Raw genomic sequence first — 21,076 nt, 5'->3', positions numbered from 1 at the left:
GGGCGTTTCCTTCTGGGTGGTAAGGGGTGGTTCGAGATCGTGTAATTCCATACATCCTACACAGTTGAGCAATGATATTTGCTTCAAAATTTCGGCCTTGATCCGAATGAATACGATCGGGAACACCATACTTGAAAAACCATTCGTTTAAAAGAACATTCGCAACGGTATCTGCTTTCTGGTCCTTTGTTGGAACAGCTTGCGTAAATTTTGTAAAGACATCAGTCATCACAAGAACGTTTTCTTTTCCATGCGCTGGTTCCAAAACAGTAAAATCGATCGCTAGAATTTGCAGAGGTCTAGATGCGATGAGATGGCTCATTGTAGTGCGTATAGCTGGTTGAGGCATCTTGCAAATTACACAACGTTCACAACGCTTACAATAATCCTTCACAGAATTGAATATTCCAGGCCAATAACATCTTGAACGAACAGCAGAAAATGTGCGCTCTATCCCTTGATGGCCCAAGTTGTCATGACAACTGAATAACACTTTTTCACGTAATGATCTGGGAAGAATAAGTTGTTTTAAATCTCCTAATGTAGGATCTGTTACCACTCTGTAAAGAATTCCTTTCACAACTACAATTTTATCCCACTGTCTTACTAATGTAATCACAGATCTTGGTAATTTTCTGATTTCTGTTTTCGTTGGTTTAGATCCTTTATTGAAAATCTTCAGAAATGTTGCTAAGTTTGAATCAGCTGACTGACGAGACTGTATTTCATCTGGTTTAAGAGATGGAAAAGTGTCGTAAACTTCATTCACAATTACACTTGAGGTACTTTGTTTCTGTAGATCCAAGGGTAGTTTCGTAGAATCGGAGAACTTCTCTAGTAGAATCTCTAAATCACTTTGCCGCGATGAATCATCAGGATCACTAATACGTGAAAGAGCATCTGCATTTTCGTTATTGCGGCCTGGTCGGAATTTCACATCAAAGTTACACATAGCCAACTTTAAAATCCAGCGTTGTTCAATTGCACTGGGTTTTGATGTATTAAGATGACACAACGGGTTGTTATCAGTGAACACTGTGAATTTTGATCCCAATAAGTAATCTTTGAACTTTTCTGTTATTGCCCAGGTTAATGATACTAATTCCAGTTTTCGAGAACTATAATTTTGCATATTCCTTTCACTTGGTCTCAAGGATCTGCTAGCATAGGCGATGACATGTTGTTTTCCGTCTTTGATTTGCGATAGAATGGCTCCTAATCCTAACATACTAGCGTCTGTTTCAAGAATAAACGGCTTTTGGAAATCTGCATAAGCTAAGATAGGAGAACTCACAAGAAGCTTTTTCAATGTTGTAAACGCATCGTCACACTGAGAATTCCATTTATTTCCAAACGGTTTCCTTGGATAAGGTGTAAACTGCTAGGACAACTTGTGTAATGGCGATGCTATATTACTAAATCTTTTCACAAAACGTCTATAGTACCCCGCTAATCCAAAAAATGACTTAAGTCTTTTCACAGTTGTCGGTTTTTCAAAATTTTGTACAGCACTTATTTTTTCTGGGTCAGTTTTGATTCCCTCGGAGGATATGACATGTCCGAGATAACGAACTTCACTTTGAAAAAAATTGCACTTTGACATTTTCAACTTTAATCCATGTTTCCGGATGATTCTAAACACTGTCTCTAATCGCTTCAAATGTTCTGGAATGTCTTCTGAATAGACGATAATATCGTCCAAAAACACAAGTAAAATGTTAAATATCTCATCCCTGAAGCAGTGTTGCATTAACCTCTGAAACGTCGCAGGGGCGTTGCACAAACCAAACGGCATACGAAGATATTCATACAGACCCATTGGCGTTGTGAATGCCGTTTTTTCGATATCATCTTCATGGACAGCTACTTGGTTATAGCCACAGGTAAGATCCATTGTCGAGAAAAATTTCGCACCGCATAGAGCATCAAATGATTCTTCTACTCTGGGTAGTGGATAGGCATCTTTGTGAGTTTTGCTGTTAAGTTTACGGTAGTTCACACATAAGCGGAGCGAATTATCTTTCTTTCTGACTAACACAATCGGTGATGCGTATGGACTAGTACTCTCCCTTATAATATTGTTGTTCAACAATTTACGAATTTGTTATTTCACTTCCTCATATTCTGATGGCGTCATTCGTCTGTAAGGTTGCACTATAGGCCGATCGTCTGTTTTCCGAATAGTATGTTTTATGGCTGTAGTATATCCTATGTCATCATCGTTTTGAAAGAATACATCTTGATTTCGATAGAAAAGAGTGTGAATTTGTTTCATCTGTGCATGATCTAAATTCAAATTTTCTATATCCGGTGGAATTTTGAAATCACTTGTCACTTCCTCTGAATTTGTGGTTTCACTGCACATAAATTCTTGTTGAACAAAAATATCTTCAGTATTTCCTTTTCTAGTGAATTCGATGTTAGATGAATTTTCAAGTACATCGCCATTGACAAGGACGGCAAATCTTGTCCTGGGTGCTAACAACTCATCGTCGGTACCAATATTTGCGGTTCACTTTACTAAGAGTCCGGACAACGATAATGTTTGATGACAAATGCTGAGTAGATGTTAACGGTTCTACCATGGCCTCATACAGTCTTGGCATCTTTGGTGCTGTACCATTGATAACAGTAACAGATTTTCCCGGAATGCGTACTGGAGACTTTGCACAGACTTTAACATATCCTATGACATCACGTTTAAGATTTCTGTCACATGCTTTGAATTGTTCTTTTAATTTGTAATTTGCTGAAATTTCTTCAACTTTTTCTGTGTACTCTGCTCCGTGTTGCGTTTCTAATAGACTCTTACACAGTGAAATCGTGTTCATTCCCAGAATGGCCGGAATGTTTTCCTTACGCTGACGTGTTTCTAAATCAACGGAATTTTTCACAACTAACACACCCACTTGCTGTAACTGTTGACCCATGACCTCAATGTTGACATCGATGTATCCAATAAACGGTATGGAAAGTCCGTTAGATGCTTTCCATTACATAATCTGACACACAAAGATAAGAAGTTCTTATGGACTAAGGAGTGTGAAACGGCTTTCCAGGATCTCAAAAGAGCACTTACCACAGCACCTATTCTTGCACTGCCAGACTTTTCTGAAACCTTTATTCTAGACACGGATGCTTCTGGCGTTGGCATTGGCGCCGTTTTGAGTCAATCAAAAGACGGAATTGAAAGAGTCATCTCTTATGGAAGCAGGTCCTTAACCAAATCGGAGAAAAAGTACAGTATCACACGAAAAGAACTGTTAGCAGTTGTACATTTTATCAAGGCGTACAGACCATATCTATATGGCAGACATTTTGTGCTACGCACGGATCACAGCGCCTTGAAATGGATGATGAGCTTCAAAGAACCAGAAGGACAGTTGGCCAGATGGCTGGATACGTTATCGGAGTATGACTTTGAGATATGTCATCGAGCTGGTAGGCTACATGACGCACTGTCAAGGGTAGATCACGAAGCTATGTCAGCAAACGAATGCAACATTAAGCCAGTTGCAGCTATTAACTTGGAAACGGCAGATCATGATATAAAGCGACAGCAAGCAGATGATTCAGAAATAGCAAAAGTGAAGAAATGGGTTGAGAATAACAAAAAGCCCGACTGGAACAAAATATCGACATGTAACGTGAGCTTGAAAGCATATTGGGCTCAATTTGACCAGTTGTCAATTAGAGACGGAATTCTCTATAGAGATTGGTACACTAATAATTGGAAAATTCAAAAAGAGCAAGCCGTAGTGCCATATTCCCTCAGACCAACGGTTATGAAGTATTGCCATGATGCACCATCAGGTGGGCATCTAGGAAGACAAAAGACTCTCACAAAAATTAAACAAAAGTTTTACTGGCCAGGAATGGACCGGGATGTCAGAAAATGGTGTGCATCCTGCTACAAATGTGCTAAGAGAAAGAAATATGGTAAAACGCCACGTGTACCCATGCAGGTTTCGGGAGTCGGTGAGCCTGGAGAAAGAGTTGCCATGGATATTTTGGGGCCTGTACCAACATCAAACAGAGGAAATAAGTACATTTTGGTGATTCAAGATTACTTCACCAAATGGGCAGAAGCCGTCCCATTGCAGGATATGGAGGCACAGACTGTAGCTCGAGCATTCATTGCCAATTTTGTCACCAAGTTTGGTGTACCCAGAACGCTACATACCGACCAAGGAAGTCAATTCGAGTCAAGATTATTCCAGCAACTGTGTGAAATACTTGAAATCAACAAGACCCGAACGACCCCCTACCATCCCCAATCTGATGGTATGATCGAGCGCATGAATCGCACACTTGAGAATATGATTGCCGCGTACGTCGACTCAAACCAGAAAAATTGGGATGATCACCTGCAATTAGTTTGTATGGCATATAGGGCTGCACAACACGAAAGTTCAGGACTTACTCCCAACTATTTAACGTTTGGACGAGAAATCGTACTTCCCGTAGAATTACTGGCTGGACTGCCAGCTCAAAAGAAGTCGACAGACCAATATAGTAGTCACCTTGAAGATTCATTGGCATTGGCACATGACATAGCTAGAAAGAATTTGGGCGAGAATTTGAAACGACAAAAACTCAGATATGATTCTAAGCTTTCCTGGAAGAAGTTTGACATTGGTAGCAAAGTATGGTTGTATACTCCGAGGCGGATTAAAGGCATTTCACCGAAATTCCAAATGTGGTTGACAGGGCCTTACACAGTTTTAGAGAAATTCAGCGATGTTACATATCAGATAGTCAAGGGCAAAGAGTATCTGGTTGTTCATGTTGACAGGTTAAAGCCTTACATTAGTCGCGAGGAAAGTCACGAACCTACAACTCAAAATTTTAGGAAACAGGATGCCAATGAAACATCACACGTTCCAGACGTTATTATTGACCCTATCAATGCTCCGTATATTGAGTACAACGCTGAGACCGTCGACGTTACCGACGCTGCATATTCGGAGGATCAAAAGATACACAGCGAAACGACCACCCGATCTAAAAGGCGATGCCGAAAGCCCATACACTTTGAAGATTTTCAACTGTACCACGTGAGGGAATCAGACAAGACATCAAAGGGAGGACAGTCCACTCCTCCTCATTTGCAGTCTTGCAGTCGGATGGCGAGGACGAAGAATACCGTAAGGAAAGTAACCGCCATGCATAAGTGTCCACTTTGTATCGAGATGTTCCAGAGTCCTGAAGAAGTGTTAGAGCATATTGGCCTAAAGCACGACAAAAGAATCAAGTGTGACCACTGTGAGTATACGTCAGAAAGAACGGCCGATATGAAGAGACATTACGAGCGCCGACATTCAGCACGCACAGACCAGGAGAAACCGAGGCAAAAACCAGAGGATGATGGTACGATCCGCCGCCGCACTCAGCCGATGCCTGACTTCACCCCAAAGAGAGACAAACCAGCGACACACAGCCATGTTCAGACATCTGTAAGTTGTGAAGCGAGGACAGGATTGCTACAGAAGGATGCCGCCGTGCAGTGCGACCGAGAGACACCTACCGTGTGCGATGCATCTACCCAGTGCGATGGAGTTGCCGTGAAGAAGAGGCGAATTTCGGAGACGGAATGGACCGAATTCAATTGACGTTATTATGGAACATTCAGTGATAATGTGAACATTTTATTAACTTTTTTTTAAATTGTGACACTATTTTCATTTTTTTTCGCGATTCGGGACGAATCTCAAGGAGGCGTGGGTTATGTTATGGACTTTATATATAGAGACTTTAATAAATAATGCTTTTTGTGATTTTATAAATATGTTTAATTACTCTTATGTTTAATTCATGTCATGATTATCGTTCCTTTGTTATAATGTATAGATGTCGCTTTAATCACGTGATAATTATACTTGTATATAAACCATGATTTCTGTTAATTTGTCAGTCTGTTGGCTCGAGGGTTCTGAATAAGAACCATAGTTCCTGAATAAGGAAATAGATGCCAAGTGAAAGTCCTGAATAAGGCAAACGTTCCTGAATAAGGAAATTGAATAAGGATACAAATTAATTGATGCTGTGCCTTGCTGACGCCATATATTTGCAACTGATGACTGATAGACTTCCAATAAATTATATAAAAACAACATCTTTTCATTCCAAAAAGTAAGAAATCAAAAGAACCCCGTAACATTATTATTTCTGAAGGATCAAATACATGAAGTGCAATTATCTATGATCATATCTTTTTTAAAGGGAGATACGTATATACACTAAATGTGTTGGATATCATTTTACAAAACATTGAAATCAGTTTAAAGAAAATTACACCCCTCATTTACCTTCCTTCACAGCAGATGTCCTAAGGGACTTACAGCAAAGGGGTATATCATGATCTCAAGACTACAGGTAACATGTTGCGCACTATATGATTAATACATGTGATAATTTTTTGTAAATTATAAGTTGTCATACAGTATACTGATATGTTTTAAGTAACAGGTTTCGTACTTTTTAATAAACTTATAAAGATAGATATTGTAATACCTTTGAAATTCTCTTCCTATGCAAATCTAATTAAAAAGTCTAATGTCCTAATGTTTTGCTGATCGGGCATGACAAAATCGATGGTGGACCGCTGAGTGAGATGTTGACCGGTCGATGATATGCTGGACCGCTTATGTCACAGAATGGGCAGAGCTTAATCTCATTTTCATTCGTTTGTGTTTAAAAGTGACGAACTTGAGATTACACAACGTAAGACAGTACAATTTAAAATGAAAGGTATAATAAAACGTTTATTGCCTATGTTCTTGGGCAAAATGCGCTTTGTCGACCCTCGGACCAACCCGTCTGCCCGAGGCCATAAATGTCAATAAATAGATATACATTTATATTGATTATTTTGGTATTCTTCCTTTTGAGAATTTTTCACTTGTATAGATACTTTAATATTGTGTGATACCAGTGAATGACCTTAAGCGCTGTACCGACTATTTAGTTTTAAAAAAGTGAAGAAAAAATCAATAATTATCTTAAAGAACATAATGCATTTACAAAATAGTCTTCTATCAAACTTTCCACAAAAAGCAGCACAATGTTGAAGAAAATACAACGGTTGATTAATCGGCAGAAGATGAAATTTTAAATGTTTAATTTTCAAAACTTACCAAATTTTTACTAACCCAAATAACCCAGTTATATTATGCAATTGAATTGCTTCTATCTGTATCTCCACCAACATCTTCTGCAAAACTTTGAAATGTTTTTTGCGGGCAGAATTAAAAATAAATAGAAATTGAAACTTCTTTGACAAACTTGGCATCGCTCTCAAAATCACTTTCAATTTTAATGTACCCACGAATACCCAAAATCTGTCAACATAATCGGATAATGCTCCGCGTTTCTCTTCAAATTATATTTGAATTTGTTTCCTTTTAGCAACATATGGTTATAAACCTGAACATAGGTAAAGTTATATTTAGTAAAAAGAAACGTGCAATAACTGTGTTACATGTATATTACACCCGTAAATAGAGCGTGTATCACTTCAGTTTAAGAACGAAACCCTCACTTCGTCAACAGAAACTTCTACAATATGCAACATATTAAAAACAATTTTTATTAAGTTCATTTTTTGCATACCTTTTACGTTAATCTGTCATCATTAACTTATAAGACTAAAATGGTATTAAATTGTATTTTAAGAAAGGCGCCAGTGATAAAAACAAATTACGTTAATAGATAATTTATTTTCTATGCACATAATGTAATTAGGTCGTGATAATTAACTCAACGTGAAGTGCAGAGGGGCAAATGAAAACAAAAAAATATTTTGTTAATCGTGTTGTAGATGGTTAGTCATGTTGAACCTTTGAGATAGCTATTTTGACGTCTTCTTCTCTCGAAAGGTTTTTTTCTACGACAAACTATTACTATTGCGGGAAAATGCACGAAGTATCCGAAGAGGTTGAATGTGTTGAAATGCACGCCAATGGCAGGACATTTTGAGGTTTTATGATGAATTCTCTGTAATCAGATAACGCTTTGTGTAGAATGATTAAAATTACATGTCCACTGTATAATATTTGTTGAGAGAATATAATTTTATCTTTTTTTCTGATAATCTAGGGATACTAATTTCAAAGTAACCTTAAGTTTATTTTTACAAATTTTCGACTTACCATTGAAGACAGGACAGCCTGTTATAAAATGACATAAATAAACTGGACAGAAACATATTTCTTCACATTGGAATCCATATGAAGGTGACGGGCATGGTGTGGAGCATGTGTCTCCTGTGTATCCGACAGGGCAGGCTGTACATAGAATAAATAACACAATTTAGTATAATGCTGCAAAACAAATGTACTTAACCTCATTTGAATAAATAGAAACAAAAAATAATGTTTGTTTTACTTACGAATGCATTCATTAGTCGTTCTATTTAGCATAAAATGTTCACAGCATTTGTCTTTATAAGGTCTAAAAAAAATAATTCAAAAAATTAAGGTTTAAAGCCAAACGTTACATGTCTATAATGAACATTAATTAAAAAAAAAGTTTACCTAGGCAAATTTAATTTAAGAATAATAAAAATGAACATTTTGCTTTTTCAATTCAATTTTACTGGCATTTTATATATTACATGTAATACAAAGAAAAAGCAAAATCCTGTAAGAGTATATTTGATTACTTATATTTACCCAGTTTTAATTATACAGCTTTCCCTGGCTTTTATGAGGACAAAAGTGAGTAACAGAAATACTCGAAGGTAGTTATAAAACTCCATTTTCATTCGAAATATATTATAGCAAATGACGCTAATCCCATAATTAATTTCCTGGTTTTTAAACAAACGGAAGTTGTCACAACCTTGATCTTGTGTACTTTTGCGACAAAATCTATAAAATGTATAATGGGAAATTCCTATTAGACATTTCCAGATTTTGCGATCTCGAGACCGTACTCGTGCACTGACTCTGACAGTTAATTAAAAATTTTTAGGGGTCGTGTCAAAATTTGATTTATTTACAAAAAACACTGGTTCCTAGATAAAGCAACATAGTATGTAGCATTTAAAGTCGTAGTATGCAGCATTTAAATTCATAATATGGTGTATCTGTCATAAGTTCAGACTAACTAAAATAAAAATGATCTCTTTCTTTAATTTGTTTTGTTACTTCATATAAAGATAGGACTTTCCTGTGAATAATACAATTTAAATTAATCGCGTTCGAAGAAATGCGAGATTTAAAACAAATATCGATTTATTTCCGACTGTGGATAAAAATATCATCAGTTTAAAGTCAATTTAACCTACATGTATAGAAATATGGGGATGGTATTTGGGTTCAAAATCAGTAATTTTATTTCGAATTAGATAGCAAATAATATGTTAGACGGTGTAACCGTTAGTGAGGGCGGAGCCGTGAAGAGAAAATTGCTACATTTTATTGTCTAATGATAAATCAGTTGATCAGTTAAATTCTTAAATTGTCAATGCATAGACCTAAAGCAAAGGGTTCGCTTCATGCAGATCTATGGTCAGTGTCAGAAAATCATAACAAAGAACTCAGTTCTCTTGAAAAAAAAAGTTTTCCCATCTCTTACATGTATCTCATTACTTGTCATTCAAATACTGCAAGATACTGAGTATTTCATCATGAGATGAATGGTTGTCTAGCCAGAGCACTTAAAGTCGAAGAACGTCGTGGGGAAAAAAAGGGGACATGCATTGGGCCATTGGACCAGTAATGGGTTCAACATACCGGGCCAAAGAAATGTGAGACACCTCGGTCCAACGACACCTTAAACTTTAATAGTTATACACGTAACAGTAAACTCGTTCCAATATATTAGTAAATCCAACAAATAATAATTTAAAAAAAATAATCAATTCATAAACTTTTTCTGAGCACCAATTCTTTTTCTTTCACTACTTGAATTATATGCTTATTTAACAACTGTACACTTATCTAGAAACTTCAAGTCATTTCTCAACTGTTATAACTCCCATTACATGGTTATGATGTCATCTGAATTAAGTAAGAACAATATTATTGTCAAGACCAGATCAGAAGGCGAACTTGGGACCCAAACTACAGACAGATGATCTACTTCCTGGATGAATCTAATCATCAGACCAACATTTGACTGAGTTACTATCACAAGGGTTGAAAATATAGAAGCATCACACCTTTTTTGAGAAAAAAATTTGAAAACTAAAGGATGCATGATCAAGGACTTTTAATACTACGTGCCTGTTGTGACATATCTTTTTTCTTTTTATTTATTTCTTTTTATTTTACATTATTGGTAACCCATAAATTATAATTATTGTTTTCTTTATTTTAATAAAAAAATGTATAGTTCACCTTTCAATTTAAAAAAAAAACCAAATATGATTTAAATAGCCTTTAGAATTTTCTAAATCTAACATAATTGTATTGAAAACGGTTATATATCTGGGGGAAAAAACTTTAAAATTAAAAATATTTTCTGGTACCCTTGTCATTTAATTTCAAAACCAGCACTTGTGAATAATATAATAATAAGGTACACTTTTGAGAAATTATGAATAGAATATTTTATCGATGTCAAACAAAAATTCTGAATATTTGCTTCATGTTTTTAATAGATAAGCATATTTATTAGGATTGAAAACTATATTAATAAGCTTGATGTGTATAAAATTTGAGTATTGTAGTGTACATATAGGTATGTATACTTAACAGCATGCCCTGCACTTTGAAGTCGTATAACTTTGTGGATATTTTCATGCATTTACTGAAAGATGTATGTAGACTGAAAAACTACCTCTCCAGATGTACATTATACATTGTTTAACTTATTTTTTCCTGCTTTAATTTAGACTTTAAATGTAATTGCAATTGTCAAAAAAAAAATCTTTTTGAATTTTTATAAATGCGTACATCGTACTATTAGATTTTTCTTTTGATAGTGATCTTTATAAGAAACTGAAATTTTTGTCATTTGAAAAACTTTATAAAACAAAATATTAAATTTTAAAAAATCACAACAAAAATGAGATTCAGACTTCCATAGATCTGCTAAATATTTGTGTATCCAAGTACAAGTAGATATTTATAAATAATTTGGATACCTTAAAAAAAGGAAAAGAAAAAAAAGAAATCAACACACTCTTATTGAGTCCCCTGTGAGACTTTTCAGAGGGTATTTTATTTTATCACTTTTAAAACATTTTTAACTGTTCAAAAAATTATACTGTCAAAAAAATCTAAATTTCTAGCTTGGTCTGTATTGACAAGTATAATCCTGAAGACATTTATTATTGGCAAATTTTATTTAAGAAATAAATAAGGATATTCTTGTGAAAGGGGCCACAGATAGATCCGCTCCTCCATAGTGCAGACGACAGCGCCGCCTTTAGGGAAATTCTGACTAATCAAATGCCGTTTTACTTGTTAGCGCGAACTATGAATAAAATCTAAACGTCTTAAACGAAAGTAGGAAGGGCCTGATTACTAATGGATTTGATTTGAAGTAAAAAATAATTACTACACATTATCCTTGGATTAAATGTTTTTTACTTTGATGAAAGTCTCATCATCAACGAGAATTTGCGCGTGGATAAAATAGACGCCATTTTAGCGACGACGCCATATTGACGACAAGAATCTCAGTTCCATAGGTATTGTAAATGACATAAAGTTTACAATAAATTACATGGGCTCCGCCCTCTATTATCTTAATCTTTGTTTAATCTCGTGTTTAACTTTTTAGTTCAGATATGCCATACTACGTATATAGCTCTAAAACCCTTTTTTAAAAAAAGTTTTATACGGCCCCTTGTATATTGAAATACGAGTACGAGACCGAGCTCGTGGCGCTCTTAGCTGGAAATGTCTATTAGTAGATTGATTACAATTTGCAATTGATTTAAAATGTGTACTATAATAAAATGGAATATGGGGATAACGGACAATATTCATTTACAAATGTTACTATTTTCATGGGTTCTCACATAATAAAAAAGAAAATATCTCATAATAACGGAGATCTAGGGCATTTGGGGGATAACTAAGCTCTGTTAACTTTTATTTTCTTAAAAATGCCATGCATTAGGCTTATACTGATCCAAAAAAAAAATTGCTGAACAATTAACGCCGAATTTCAATCTTCCTTATCAAAAGAAATATATAAGAAAGATATGTTCACCATTGTCTGCAGAAATACTTCGAGCATTATTTTTCTTTAAATTGAAAAACAGTTTGGATTTAGACGACCCAACCATTCATGCGAAACTTTTTAGTATAAATTAAGGTATGATTTCATAGTATTATAGAAAAAAAGTAACGAGGTAAATCATTGACAAACAAGTTGCTGAGACAAGAATATCAGCAGTACCGTGTAAAGTCATCATTTTGTAAGTTCCATGATCGATACAATGACCTTGTCAGCAAAAACGATTTATCATTGAGACAAATGATAACGTCAAAGGTCTTCCAAACAATTCGTATAAACTTTCATCCCTTATACAATGTTGTACGTTCAGCAAAGGATTTGTCGAATATTGTGGTTCACAGAAGTATGAACAATTGTTTTAAAAACCAATGATTGTGATTGAGAATTATGCTGAAACAGGAATATTTATGCACATACCGCATTCTGCACTGCAGGTAACAGTCGCTGTAGGAAGATAGTTTTGAATTGCCAGTAAAATGCGACCGTTCATATTCACAGTGAGGGAAAAATTATGCTGTTCTTGGTCATGTATTTTCCATGCATATTTTGTTGATTTTAAATCCGATCAATTAGAACGAAACACCTACTGTTTTATCCCGTCTAGGTATCTGTTTCTTTAGAGGTGATTTTTTTAAAAAGGTAGGGGAGGGAGGGGGAAGATACGTCCTTAGGCTTAAAAGATTATAATTAACTTAAGTAATTTCGGAGTCTGTTTGCATACCTCTTTCCTCTTACATGTATTAGGGAAGATCGCACATTAACGATGCTAAGGCTACTTGAAAATGGCATTTCCATTGCTCTGGCTGGAAAATTTCAATATAAAGATGATGGAGAATTGCTGATGCGAAATTTCACTACATTACGCCTCAACAGGGTCTTGCGTATCATACGCATTAAGGACAGTCCTTGTACTGGAAGTCCAATGGTGGCTACACTGCTCTAAGTTATAGAAGATTCGACCTAATCATCTGAATAACGGGCATTTAAAAATGCCAAAGAATAATTCCTTCGCTCAATTCTCGATATTAATGAACATATTGTATCGTAGAAATTAAGCTACAATTGTTGTTTACGGCAGTCTTGCACGTTTTACTTGTACGGCTGGGAGGGAGGTGTTTTAACAGTCACATTTTACTAAGTAAAGTAAACAGATAAACATTTAACATTTTTATCAAATCTCTGATGTTCTGAAAAGTGAGTTTAGCCTTACTTTATTTGCTTTTGACAATCATCAGATAAAAGAAAACAAACATTTGTAGATTACTACTTGTTGCCTTTCTTTTGCGTGTCAATATATATGCATGTGAAGGACATTGTATTAAAAATGTATTGTAGATTCCTAAATATACGCGTTGAATGAATTATCGCGTAATTTCGCACGAAGCACCACACGGGAAATAAAATAAAATAAAATATGGTGGTGAAAACTATGTAAAATTTCTTGATCAACCGTCCATTTGCAATTTTATTATTCTCGCAATTTTACATCATGGAAGGAGAACACTTTCCTACCCCACCGAGGCCAAGCATTGGCGATGTACATCGAAGAGCCCATTTGCGATAATAAGAACTTGCGAAAATAAGGAATCTTCAGTAATTCTATCTCCTGTCTATTCGACAGGGCAGGCTGTACGCAGAATAAGTAACACAATTTAGTATAATTTGCAAAACAATGTATTTAACCTGCTTTGAATAAAAAGAAACAAAAAATAAAATTGTTTTACTTACGAATGCATTTATTGGTAGTTTCATACAACATAAAATGTTCACACCATTGGTGTTTATATGGTCTTCAAAAGAGAAATTCCAGAATTAAGACTTAAAGCAAAAAGTTTCTATTATTAACATTTGTGAAATAATTATCTTTACATTTATAATTCAAATGTGAAAGTGAACTCTGAATCTTTTAAATAAAAAGGAAACAAAGACTTTTCCTATTTAGGCGCATTTGGGGGAGGGGGTGCTAACACAAACTGTTGATTAAGAATATATTTTATGACTTATAATTACCCAGTTGGTACGCAATTTTCCTCAGCTTTTGTGAAGATAACACAGAATGGTAAAACTACTAGAGAGTACTTGTAAAACGCCATTTCATTTGAAATATACTTCATAATTAATTATTCCTATTTAAATAATTAATTTCCCTGTGTTTAACAAACGGAAGTTGTCACAATCTTGTTTAATCTACAAAGGCAAATGGAATATTATATAATCATCATTTTAATTTTTTTCTGGTTACCGGTATTGATTTACAGATAATTCTGAAAGGTGTGCTCTATTGTAAAGACATTTTTTTCTATATTTATTCCTACCATACTGCACTCAATCTGCAGCATTTCTACATGCCAAAAAAGCATTTCATTTCTTAATATGAACGGTCAATGTTTCTGTTTTATCTAACCGATCGATTTATGAAAATGGCCATACGTTGTATCAAAACATTATAATAAGCCGTACCCTAAACATTTATGTAATGAATCACTGTTTGAGACATTTATACATGTAAGAAAAATCCTGTTAAACACTTATTATTTAATACGTGTGGAGGACATTGCCAATAAGATAAACCTTTGCTTTATCCCTGGATAGATGAATTACCAATAGCAAATCCTTTGCTTGAAATTATTGACTTTCATCTTTGAAAATTGCCATTATAAAATGAATGATAAAGAACAAAAATTCTGTTAAAACCACGAAAAAGACTCTTAAACTTCGTCGAAGTGTCTATTTTTATCAAGATAATTATGGTTCCGGGTTATGCATGTGTAACCTACATTTTTGTCCCCCGCTTGAAAAGTGGGGGATATTAATTTGGGTTTGTCCGTCCGTCCGTCCGTCCGTCTTTCTGTCTGTCTGTAACGCTTTCGTTTCCACACGATATCTCGAGAACCCTTTGAGCTTTTGCAATGAAATTTTGCATAGCAACTCCCTTTGGACTAAAGAAGATCCCTATTGATTTTGAGGTCAAAAGGTCAAAGGTCAAGGTCATAAATAAGCAAATTCTGTCTGTTAAAACACTTTCGTTTCCACACGATATCTCTAAAACTATTTGAGCTATTGTAAAAAAAATTTATGTAACAACTCCCTGTGACCTAAGGAAGACCCCTATTGATTTTGAGGTCAAAAGGTCAAAGTTCAAGGTCGTAAATTTATACATTCTGTCTGTGTGTAATACTATCATTTCCGGGCGATATTTCAAGAGGATTTTGAGCTTATGCAATGTAATTTTATACCAAAACTCCCTAGGACGTCTCTCGCCCCTCTCAAAGTGCCCCGCCCCGTTTGTTTTATTAGTATTTATAGTATTACATGTCGCTAATTTTAGCGCAGTTGCATGAGGAGAGTTATCGCGTATAAAACAGGTTCTCGGCGGACTTTATGTTCTTAATACATCTATTAGAACTGTTTAATAAAGGCTAAATAAATCAAACACCATAGATTGTGTAAAATTTTGAGAATACCGAACATGAAAACATGAATATATACATGTATGTGAATTCAGTTCTGCATATACTTCACATTGAGTAAAGCGATTCCGTGGTCCAGTGGTCATGTCTCTCGCTTCAAGTGTGAGAGGTCCCGGGATCGAATCTCGGTCGATTCTTACTTTCTTTCTTTTTTTTTTTTTAAATACTTTTTTTTTTTACTAAATGATAGTATTCAGCATGTGAAATGAAAAATTTCTGAGGTTATAAAATCATTATTACAGTGTGATAAATATTCCGTATAAAAAGAATCTTCTATACACATAATAAAGAATAAGCAATCAAATCTTTATATGCATGTTGACATACATGCATTTTATTTGCTTCAGTATACATGTATACATTTAATAATTCTACAAATTTAATTATTTACATATTAAGTCAGGGGGATCCGACATCCCCCCCTCCACGAACTGCGCATGGTTTACTTTTTCCCTAAGCGGGGGACACAAATTCTCTGAATTAGCTTGTGTACATTGCATGTACAATGACTTGAAAAGTAGACTATCATGGTTTGCACTGCCACCGTACGTACAAGAAGGATATGGAAATAACGAACAGTATTCAATCTCAACGTCCATTAAACAAATATACAAAATAAGTGCAGAGCAAACACGGACCTCCGAAACATCAGAGGTGGGATCAGGTGCCATGGAGGAGTGAGCATCCCCTGCCGACCGGTCACACCCGCCGTGTGCTCGTTGTCATAATCAGGATATAACGGAAAAAATCCGTGGTCAATTCAGTGTATAAATAATGGACTAACAATTGGTATGAAAAACGAATGACTTCAGATCAAAATATTATTTTTTGTTCCTGGTAACTTTATTGATTTCGGTATAAGTTCTTGTGATAGAAATTCATTGAAATGAGCAATGGGATTTTAAAGATAGAATTCATGATCGAGAAAAGAAAATGTTTTCGGATTCCACAATAAAAATAACAATAAATTGTTGTACCTGTACATATATCAGGAATAAAGACACTAAAATTCTAAACATAAAAATAAAAGGAATATTTTTTTTTATCTTTTGAAAAGAATACAAAAAATTAAAAAGTGGTGAGGTTCCGGGGAAAAATATCTTTCTTAAGTCATTTTCAATAATAAATAATTCATATAACAAGTTGAAAAATGCTCTAAACTATTTTAATAAATGAAAAGGTTGTTAATTTTGGAAAAGGCAGATGAGTGGACAATTTTTCTTTCAAAGGAATTTATAGACTTAACAGCTATTTTGAAACAACAGTTTGAGCGAATGGTAAATCAATCTATGTTTGTGCTAAAACGAGATTTGTAAAATTCAAATTTTGTATAAACATACATTGAGAAATTATCAGAAAAATTTTAAATAAATCAGCTTACTTGAGAAACTTTAAAGTGATTTGCATAAACATGTTGAATGTACATGTTGGTTTTACTTTAAGTTTGAAAACATTTGATTCTCAAATTTACATGGCAATATAATGAAAATACATGTGCTTACTATTTGTCACATATGATTTTAGGTAAAGTAAAATTCTAAGCCAGATAACACTTTAGTTATTTACTATATACATGTACACTTATTTACATAAAAAAAATTAGTTTTACTCATTAAAAGTTGCAATGTCACTATTTTCAGCTTCATCCTATTGATTTTCGCTTAAATTGCTGTCAAGAATGCTTATTTTAATTTTAAATCGTAATATACTTCTTTGTATTTGAGAGGTCAACTGTTCTGTTTCATTTGGTTTAAAAATTGTTAGATTAATATTTAATATTAACAATTGTTAGTTTTCTTCATATTCCATTGGTTTTCTTAAGCATTTGTGGCAAAGTTTTAACTTGAGATTTATAAATGAAGACAAGAGGTGAATATTTTGTATTAATTATCAATAAAGTTTCTAAAACAATTTGTCAGATAGAATGTAATACATAACCAGTTTTGCATCCTAACAGATCTACACGATTAAATCATGACGGTTGAATCTAAATGGGAAAGAATTTTGGCGATATTTCTTTTATTTCAATGCCTTTTGGCAATTGAAATATTTACTAGACCCAACAATGAAAAAGAGATCGGGAAAAATTACCAGTTTCTACTTTTGCAGTGCGGGTTACAATTATGTATTATAGAACGTGAGGCCCATGCCATGTGTTTGTCAATTAGCTTCAACCAAAAGATGTTAATGTGTGAATTGAATAGCCAGAAAGAAAGTGCGAGTTTATCTTTAGTAAATGATTGTGACTATATATACAGGGAAATACCAGATATTGTAAGTAATTATGTATATTCAGAAGTACATGTACCTGGGCTATATGCTTCCTTTTTTCAGCTTTTTTTTTTTTTTTTTTTTTTTTTGCTGTTCGGAGCATGATAATTTCTCTAAAATCACACTATGTTTAAGACTTCTCTAAATAAATAAAGGATGACTGTATATAACGAAATGCAAAATTTGCAACAAAATAAACTTTCAAAACAAACATTTTTCTTCAATTGGAAGAGTGATCATCATCTAATTTAGGAACTTCATGTTATTGTAAAAAATAAAGTATGTATTTACAGAGCGCAAATCTATTTTCTAAGGCGGGGGTCTTCCCCATTTCTTTAATGTCCGTACGATAATAAGGACGTCAACTTTTTTTTCTTGATATTATATATAGTCAGCACAAGTTTATCTATTGTTTTCCTTTAGCAGCAGTTGTATATTTGTTTTTGTAATAGTCTGTCAGTAATTGAAAAACTGCTTCTTCATACACTTGCTCTGTCTGTTGTTACATGTACCAAAGGCCATGACATGTTGATATCATAATTCAAACTAACTTACCCATTATGGTTTCAAACAATAAACATTTGAAAATTTTATACTCAGCTTTAATTTATGGGGTATGATTTCTCTCTTTTTAATCATTTTGTCATCCATCTTGATAAGCTATCACGATTCTTTTTTTTTTTCGGGGGGGAGGGGGGGTCGTGGACGAATAGATGAAAAACAAGATAGGATTTTACAACTTCTGAAAAAAAAATATTTTATTTCTGCATGCATTTGGTATTTTTAGAAAGATATGATGCTAGCTTAATGAAACTCTCCGGAATATTGGAATTTGACAATCATATGAGTATATTGTTTTGACTTAGCATTCGTCACTCATTTAAGGAGACTTTTGAATTTAAACTGTTTATTTTAAGTTAAGACATTTTAATTAAGAAGTATTCAAGATATCTAGCATCAAAAAAAATTGTTTCATACGAAAAAGCTGTATGAGACTCATAAGCTTTAAAGACAATAAATATCTTAAACGAAACAATTTACGAATTGTATTTAACATGTAAATGGCAAGTAAGAGTGTTCATGTTATAATCTCAAATAAAGCATTTAAATTGTTTTAAGCACAGCGTTCTACATATAAATTCAACAAAATGTCTTATCTACATCCAGTCAATTCAAAAAAATACATATTGCAATAATCTTTGTATCCTCAATTGTATGACCTTTTTACGAGGGTCGTTCAAAAAGTGTGTAGACGTTTGTTCTAACTTTTTCATTTTACGTTATATAAGATCCAAATTTGGTACATGTTTTACAAACAAACTCAAATAATTTGAGTTAAAAAATAGGAATATATCTTAACTTGTATCTAAATTATCAAGGATTCAGAACAAAAAATGGGGTCACAAAACAACGTCAAAATTGAATAATTGACTTTGTTTTCTTTGTAGAATTCAAATAAATAGAGCTGAAACAAAATAAACTTTACATGTTGTTATTCAGTTTTGCTAAATTACTTTAGATGCTAACAGGTATTGTAATATATCGTTCCGGTTAAAAGATATCACTTTCTAAATATATATGAACCTAATTAAAAAGTCTAAAAACCATGACGTTGGAGGACCTCACGGAGCAGCGAGTAGCAATAAAATTTTGCTTTGTACTTAGAAAACTTCTTTTACAACCTTTTAAACAATCTGCATAAACTAGGAAATATATGTAAAGTGATAAACATAGAATAAACTGTGTACGAGGGTCATTCAAAAAATACGTAGACAATGTTGCTCATCGTCATATTATTATTACAAGATTATAGATCAACACATTTTCGTAAATTAAAACATATTTTGTCGAAGTGTGAAGTTTCATTACATTTGATTAAATAAGAATCATGCTAGCCAATTTTTAAAACAACAAACAACATTTTTTTTTTTTGCGAGATCCTGCTAATATATAAAAGAGCTTTGTGAAAAGTCATGAGAAATTAAATGATTTATCTTTATTATTTAATTTTTGTTCATTTTTTCAATCTTGTTGAACAAAGTTTGAATGTTTTGTTGTTTCAGGTTGATTACAGGGATAAGAAATGTGGAAATAGTTCATGCAATCACTTCTCCAAATGTTTTCGCACAAAATTGGACAAATATGTCTGCATCGAAGTAGAAGGTATTTTGATTTGAAAAAAAATATTCAAATGTTTTTCTAATCTTCATCATTATTTTCTCTATTTATTTAAAAAAGGACAATGATATTAAGATTCAATTTCATCTGTATAAAGTTTCAATTTTTTTCTTTTCATCCGCAATTTTAATATTCATTTTTCTATTTTAATCGTACTATTGGAACATGATATAATATTCCTTCTCTAGTTAATGGAGGATGGAGTGAGTGGAACCCTTGCGGAGGTTTTTCAGTGACATGCAGGGGTGGGACTAGATCAGGAACACGCACTTGTGATAATCCTACACCGAGATTGGGAGGTCAGCTCTGCAATGGACAATCTTCAGATTCAACATCCTGCAACACGCATAACTGTTCTGGTATTTTCTTATATATAATTGATACATGTAATATATTTATTACATTTTTTATAAACATGAAATGCATTTTTTGATTTGAAAATGGAAGTGATATCCAATTAAAATATTTGTACTATTCATCGAACTAAAAAAAATGAAATTTATTATATCAACAAATTCATGAACTTTACATTCTTTGATTTATTAATATACATATATACAAATAATACACGACAGTTTTGTATATATTCTTAAAAATAGGCTGCACCTTTCCTTTTGATTGTTTTGACATCCACAATACTGGACAAAACAATACAGGCCTTTATTATATATGCCCTGGTAACATAAGCCGAGAATCTGTTCCAATTCAAGTTCTGTGTAACATGGAAGCATATGGAGGGGGCTGGACGGTATTTTTTAAAAACATGTTGAGCTTTATTCTAGTATTTTAATCTTAGAGAAATCAAAAATATGATGACGTCTGCATTATTTTGATAAAGAACGTTTTTTATCATTATTATTATTATTACGTTTTGGTTCAAATAAATGTTGAGACAAATTAAAAAAAGAACAAAACATGTTTTAGCGCGAGGGCATTCAGCACAGAAATCGAGGATGCACAGA

At 33.7% G+C, this 21,076-nt stretch overlaps 1 protein-coding gene and 1 long non-coding RNA gene across 2 annotated transcripts; one reads left to right on the top strand and one right to left on the bottom strand.

Annotated features, from left to right (window-relative positions):
- Positions 1–7,675: 7,675 nt before the first annotated feature.
- LOC134242652 (multiple epidermal growth factor-like domains protein 6) lies at positions 7,676–8,793 on the bottom strand. The gene is made up of 4 exons (XM_062724755.1): positions 8,673–8,793; positions 8,390–8,451; positions 8,151–8,285; positions 7,676–7,995 (listed from the first exon to the last, which is right to left on the bottom strand). The coding sequence occupies exons 1-4, from the start codon at positions 8,762–8,764 to the stop codon at positions 7,982–7,984; spliced, it is 303 nt and encodes a 100-aa protein (XP_062580739.1). The 5' UTR covers positions 8,765–8,793; the 3' UTR covers positions 7,676–7,981.
- Positions 8,794–19,992: 11,199 nt separating this feature from the next.
- LOC134242651 (uncharacterized) lies at positions 19,993–20,849 on the top strand. Its single transcript, XR_009986891.1, has 3 exons — positions 19,993–20,099; positions 20,303–20,473; positions 20,714–20,849. It is a non-coding gene; the product is annotated as an uncharacterized LOC134242651 (long non-coding RNA).
- The last annotated feature ends 227 nt before the right edge of the window (positions 20,850–21,076 follow it).

This window comes from Saccostrea cucullata, unplaced genomic scaffold, assembly GCF_032062105.1.
Source record: "Saccostrea cucullata isolate Sc308-1 unplaced genomic scaffold, CSIRO_AGI_Scuc_v1 ctg5437, whole genome shotgun sequence".
Classification (NCBI taxonomy): domain Eukaryota; kingdom Metazoa; phylum Mollusca; class Bivalvia; order Ostreida; family Ostreidae; genus Saccostrea; species Saccostrea cuccullata.
Note: the sequence above shows the minus strand (reverse complement) of the source record. Positions and strands in the feature narration are given on the sequence as shown.

What these genes read in the sequence shown, in the direction of transcription:
- LOC134242652 (XM_062724755.1), bottom strand. Translation starts at nt 8,764, where the DNA reads ATGAAAATGGAGTTTTATAACTACCTTCGAGTATTTCTGTTACTCACT. An exon ending in AGCTGTATAATTAAAACTGG is followed by an intron (nt 8,452 to 8,672) that starts GTAAATATAAGT and finishes TATTTTTTTTAG; the next exon opens with ACCTTATAAAGACAAATGCT. An exon ending in AACGACTAATGAATGCATTC is followed by an intron (nt 8,286 to 8,389) that starts GTAAGTAAAACA and finishes TTCTATGTACAG; the next exon opens with CCTGCCCTGTCGGATACACA.